We start from the raw sequence: 6,667 nt of genomic DNA on the forward strand, positions 1-6,667 counted from the left end.
AAAGGGGATTGTGTGTGTGTGGCTTGAAAAGTACTGAGTACCTTGCAAATACAAGGTGAACCACCTGCACTAGCCCCTCAAAGAGACAGCTTGAAGTAAGTCAATTACATAATCCCTCTAATGTATTTTAAACTGAATAAATTTGAGGGTATTTGCATTTGTTGGTATCAAAACCCTAATTTGCATAGTCTGATGATTCTGTGTACTTGCATGAGTTTGTCAGAACGAGTTACATCAGTGATTTTGAGGTGGGGGTGGAAGTTGATGCATACTCATAAAACAAGGTAGTCTGTTTCAATTAACAGTTTACCTTTCCAGTTAATAACTTTTAGTTAGCAAAAGACAAACTAAACAGTGTTTTCAGAATACTCTGATTTCTTTACAATTCTAATAGGGCAACTCACGTTTGCCCTGAAATTTTAGATTCAAGTATTTGTTGTTTGTGAGCATTAATTTTCTAAGCTGATACGATTGTTTTACTAGATTTAATTTTTTATTCAAAGAAACCTACTCATATGCCTCTTTCTAAAACTATTTCTGACTCAAGAAGTGTAGGCTTCATGAGTTGGCAGAGCCATGGGAGCTGTGGCTTAATACAGTTGACTCTTGAACAACATGGATTTGAACTGCACAGGTTCACTTATACACAGGGTTTTTTCAATAGATATATTGGAAATATTTTTGGAGATTTGTGACAACTTGAAAAAACTTCCAAACTGCATAGCCTGGAAATATTGAAAAACATTAAGAAAAAGTTAGATATGTCAAGAATGCATATGTGTGAAATATATACAGATACTAGTCTATTTTCTCATTTACTACCATACAATATACACATCTATTCTAACATGTTAAAATTTATCAAAACCTCACAGACCATATGTGGCACCATTGGCAGCAGAGAGAAATGTAAACAAACATAAAGACATTTTAAATCATAACTGCATAAAATTAACTGTGTTATATACAGTACTACTGTAATAATTTCACAGCCACCTTCTGTTGCTACTGCGGTGAGCTCAATTGTTACAAGTGTCTATTTAAAGCACTGTACAGCACTAGTCTCCACATGAGCAGTTAATCTCTCCAGTAAGTTGTATATCACAGTTACAAGTGATCTCTCACAGTTCTTGGGTATTTTTCATTGTGTTTAGTACAGTACCATAGACCATGAATAACACCATAGAACCCACATAAAGTGCCACTAGTGCTCTCAAAAGCAAAGAAGAGTCGTGACATCATGAGAAAAAGTTGAATTGCTTGATATGTACCACAGATTGAGGTGTGTAGCTGCATTTGCCCACCATGTCAAGATAAGTGAATCCAGCATAACGACTATTGTTGTAAAAAAATAAAAATAAAAAAAAGGAAAACAAAAGGAAATCTGAGAAGACGTTGCTGCAGCTACACCAGCAGATGCAAAAGCCTTACACTTTTTGCAAAATACCTTTTTTATCCTGCATTGAAAATGCAGCTTTTAGAGTGGGTGCATGATTGTTATAAAAAAGCATACTTATTGACTCCATGATTCAAGAAAAAGCAAAGTCTATATGACAACTTAAAGCAAAAGGAAGGTGAAGCATCTAAAGCTAGAGAAATTAATGACAGCAAAAGATGGTATGTTAATTGTAGAAAGAGGTTTGGCTTAACAAATGTGAAGATAACAGAAGAAGGAGCTTTTGTCAACCACGAGATAGCAGATTAGTTCCCAGACACGGTTAAGAAAATAATTGAGGAGAAAGATTGTACACCTGAACAGGTTTTTAATGCAGATGAAAGTGTCCTATTCTGGAAAAAATTAAAATGCCACAAAGGACTTTTATTAGTAAGAAAGAGCAATGAACACCCAAATTTCAGACAGGAAGGGATAGGCTGACTGCTGTTTTGTGCGAATGCAGTCACATTTATGATCAGGACTGCCCTTATCTATAAAGCTGCCCACCCTTGAGCCTTGGAGGGAAAAGATAAACACCAGCCACCAGTCTTTTGGTTGTAGCACAAGAAGGCATGGATAACAAGAATGCTTTTTCTAGACTGGTTCCATTGATACTTTTTCCCTGAAGTCAGGAAGTAACTTGCCAGTAAAGGACTGACTTTTAAAGTTCTTTTAATGTTGGATAATGGCCCTGGCCACTGGAAACCCCCTGCGTTTAACATCAGAGTCATCAAACTAGTTAACTTGTCTCCAAACACAAAGTCTCTAATTCAGTTTCTAGATCAGGTGGTTATAAGGACCTTTAAGGATTGTTACACATGGTACTTTATGGAAAGGATTGTCAAGGTTATAGAAGAGAACCCGGATAGAGAAAACGTTATGAAAAGCCGGAAGGATTACACCATTGGAGATGTCATCGTTGTTACAGAAAAAGCTATGAAGCCATCAGGTCCGAAACAATGAATCCCTGCTGGAAAAAAAAACTGTGTCCAGATGTTTTGCATGACTTCACAGGATTTACCATAGAGCCAGTCAAGAAAATCATGAAAGAAATTGTGGATATGGCAAAAAATAATAATAAAATAAAGGTAAAGGATGAGTGAGGAATTTCAAGATCAGATCTTGGAGAAATTCAAGAGCTAATAGATACCACACCAGAGGAATTAACAGAGATGACTTGATGGCGATGAGTGTTTCTGAACCAGTGCCAGACGATGAGGAAGACAGAGCAAGCAGTGCCAGAAAGCAACGGACGTTAGACAGTCTGGCAGAAGAGTTCCGATTATTCAAGACTGCTTCTGATTTTTTTTAATGACATGGATTCTTCTATGATAAAACAGTGGAAGAACGACTAGTACCATATAGAAACATTTTTAAACAAATGAAAAAAGCAAAAATGGCAGACAGAAATTATGATGTATTTTTGTAAAGTTACAGCAAATATGCCTGCCTCTCCTTCCACCACCCCTACCTACCTCTTGAACCTCTACTGCGCCTGAAACAGCACGAGCAACCCCTTCTCCTCCTCCTCCTCAACCTACTCACCGTGAAGGCAACAGGGACTTTGTGATCATTCACTTGCACTTAATGAATACGTAAATATATTTTCTCTTCCTAATGAATCTCTTAGTGTTTTCTCTGGCTTAGCTTATTGTAAACATGCAATATAAAATACATATACAGAACATGTGTTCATCAACTTACTGGTAAGGCTGCTGGTCAACAGTAGGCTATTAGTAAAGTTTTCAGGGAGTCAAAAGTTATACAGGGATTTTTGACTACATGGGAGCAGGAGGGTTTGCACCTCAACCTCTGCAGTATTCAAGGGTCAGCTGTACTTCAGGATGCTCCTCCAGTATCCCTGTGCTTAGGTGTGGGGTCTTCTTTTCATATCTGACTTTAATAACTAAATGATTGCTGTGTTTGACATGAATGAGTTCAGTAGCTGTAATAATTTTCTGTGCCATCGGTCGTACGTCCTTTCACGAGCTTTGATTGTTCTCCTTGCCTCTGAAATGACCTTTGGAGTAGGTCAAACTGTTTAATTTGGTTAGAGAGTTCTGAGAATGGTACATCCTCCAATATAGTTTACAGACTATAATAGAAACTTTGCTGGCAGGAGTTTACGAATTGCAACAAAAACTATTTGCTATCCTTTGTTCTCTAGACTATCGATATGCTATCTTTTATACCATACTTTCTAGTATTTCAGAAATGCCTTGATCATCAACTAAAGTTTTCCTTTTGCTGCCAGACTTGACTTTCCTCAAAAAACCTACCACGTCACCATTTTCTGAGCTCTAGTGCTATGTCCTGTAGTATACATAGAACTTCTCTTGAGCTCCTAACAATTCTCTCTTTCTCTCTCTAGAACTAAATAAAAACCGAAGAAAGCTTTTTGAATCGCCAAATGCACGCACCTCTTTCCTGGAAGGTGGAGCGAGTGGAAGGCTACCCCGTCAGTATCACTCAGACATTGCTAGTGTCAGTGGCCGCTGGTAGCAGCGCCCTCTCGGCACATGCCCGCTGACTAACTGTAAAGTGGACACAGGAGATGTGTGAACAGCCTTCACAGCACACCGTCCTCAGCACTCTGGGTGTCTGGTATCAGGACCAAAGCATCTTAGTCGCACCTGTACTTTATGGCAAAAAGGAACAAAAGAGAGATGTTCTTGTGATGTCATACAGAACACCAAATGTGGATTACTTTTTAAAAATGGCAGTTGGACGGAACTTGCAATATGAGGATAGGGCTTTATTTCCTGTTTTTATTTACCTATATAACATATGCACTGATTTTTTTTTTTTTTTTTTTTTTTTTTTTTTACTTAAAATGAAGGATGAATTGACATCTGGGAAGCCAGAAAACTTAGGAGTTATTTTGTTTGCTTGTTTTGTTTTGGTATTTGGGGATTTTTAGAAAATAATCAAAGTGGAATTTTCTGGTACTGCTTTAAAATAATTATTGTGGTCTTTCAGCACTTTACACGTTCTAATTTCTTGTCCTGTGGAAATTCTTCCTGTCTCCATCTCTCTCATTTTCATGTCACCTACATGTTGGTACAGATCAGAGTTAGTTACCTTTTTCTGACTGCATCAAACTTATTTGAAATGGTACTGGATCTTAGTTTCTGTGCAGAATATTCTGTGACTTTGGGAAACTCAAGTGACTCCGCTTGCTTCTGGACCAATTCTGTTTCATGTATGTTAGCATCCTAGAAACACCTAGCAATGGACCTAGTTCACAGTAATAGGTGCAAAGAAAGACCAAATGGACTTTGCAGTATTAACCCTTTGCAGTCGTCATACTTAGCTGCTGCCTGTAATGCTAAAATGATTTTAATGGTTGTCTGGAAGCAAAGGGCTGTTTTTTAGTATATTGCCACTAAAGGACATTTATTTATATCAAACTTTTATTTTTAGATATTATAAGCATACAGTACATAATTGATGAAATTGATATTTACTAGAGATTTATGGTAGAGAATGGACAACATTCAATAACTGGAGCCCTAGATTGTCACTTTATTTAAAAAGACAAATAATCATCTGACAAGACAGCACTGTTGCCATTATGAGGAGAAATAGATTACAATCCTTATCATGTACACATTAGCTATGTTCCGTATGGCCACAGGACTTTCCTAAAACCCTATCTGTCTGCTTGAAGTAGACTTATGTTTGTTGAGAATGAACAGGCTTACTTGAAGCCTCCAGGGTGACAGTTCATAAAGACAGCTAAGTTCTGAAGGAAAAACAAAAGATATTTTTTAAGTGGCTAGAGTCATTATTACAATCTTATACTGTGAAAGTCCAAGAAATCAGACAACATTGTTTCCTGGGTCTTTTCAGAGATCTTATAGATTTATGAAGTGTTTTTAATCCATGAAGAAAATCACTAAAGTGCCTTTGTTTCTTCAAAGCAATATTATTTCCAAGTATATTAATTTGTTAGAAAACTTTCCCATAGGAAATGTTGTCAGTTACCTGTACTGTAAAGAGTTATTTATGTCCAGTAGTCAAGATTTTCTACATGGACATAAGCCACTCTCACATGCTCTCAGCAGAAGGCATTAGATAAGCATATACAAGAGTTGGGTACTTTTATATAAATATGGGATGAGAAATACTTGCCTGACACTTTTCCATGGCTGAGTCTGACCATTACAGTGAGAACAAGAATTGAAGAGGCATTTTGCACACAGAAAAATTTTCACTTTAAAATATGGTATTTGTTACCTTGAAGGCATAGATAATAGGCCTGTCATAAAATTATCAGTTATAACTGGCATTGAGGGACTGCCCTTTTTAAATTAAACTAACCCTTATCTGCTTAAGGATGTTGAACTGAATCACTCCCTTTACTCATCCTGTGCATATGTGTACAAACGGTCTTGTGGATCATGTGATGATCATCCATCTTATTTGATTGTATTAATGCATCATGCTAAACATTTAACACAGGTTAACAATACCAGATTTGTGTCCTGTTCAACAACTCAGTACTCTAAATGTTGTTTTTAATAAGACCTTCCCAGATAATAATCATTCGGAGCTCTTTTCCCAGCTCTCTACCATGCATTTGCAACAGGAGGAAGACGGAATGAATACGCAGTATTAAGTTGATTTATGAACAGTGCTTTCATATGCCAAAGGGGAAACTGTCCCACTTAAATTAGATTAAGTAGGGTGGCTAAAAATAAATAAAAACACTGGAAATTATTTCTCTCACTTTCTCTTGATGCAATGAAGGGAATATGACACTACAGTATACAGAGTTGTTATATGATGCACAAAATATTTTGATGATTTGAATAAATGTTAACTTTTAATCTGCGCCTTAATAATGACTGGTTATCTGTAAATATGGAACAGATACAGATTGTATTTTTCTGTGGGTTTTTGTCCTTTTAGTGATTTTTTTCCAAAAATGAGAGATGGAATTAACATTGAAAATGGGAATTTTTTCTAACTGAATCAATTGTTACATGAAAAATAAATTTATATAACCCCTTTGTATTGCTCTTGCTAGCTGAAGTGTGTCTTTTTTTAAAAGCAAATCTGTACGCATAAACTCTATGCCTATCTTTGTTTTCTAAGAAATAATTCTTTTTTTGGCCATTTTCGGCAAAGTTGAAAGATGTTTCTGCAGTAGAATTGCATATGGATTCTGTATTCTCTTATTTTGCATTGACATTCCTCATTTTCAACCAGCAACCAAAGCACTTTATT

At 36.5% G+C, this 6,667-nt stretch overlaps 1 protein-coding gene across 1 annotated transcript in view; it reads left to right on the top strand.

The window, feature by feature from the left end:
- Positions 1-6,459, top strand: part of BICC1 (BicC family RNA binding protein 1) — a 326,785-nt gene extending 320,326 nt beyond the window's left edge. Inside the window, 1 exon segment of the mRNA XM_021943438.2 lies at positions 3,807-6,459. Coding sequence (XP_021799130.2) covers positions 3,807-3,937 — 131 coding nt within the window. The 3' untranslated portion in view covers positions 3,938-6,459.
- The last annotated feature ends 208 nt before the right edge of the window (positions 6,460-6,667 follow it).

This window comes from Papio anubis, chromosome 11 (genome assembly GCF_008728515.1).
Source record: "Papio anubis isolate 15944 chromosome 11, Panubis1.0, whole genome shotgun sequence".
In the NCBI taxonomy this organism is placed as follows: Eukaryota; Metazoa; Chordata; class Mammalia; order Primates; family Cercopithecidae; genus Papio; species Papio anubis.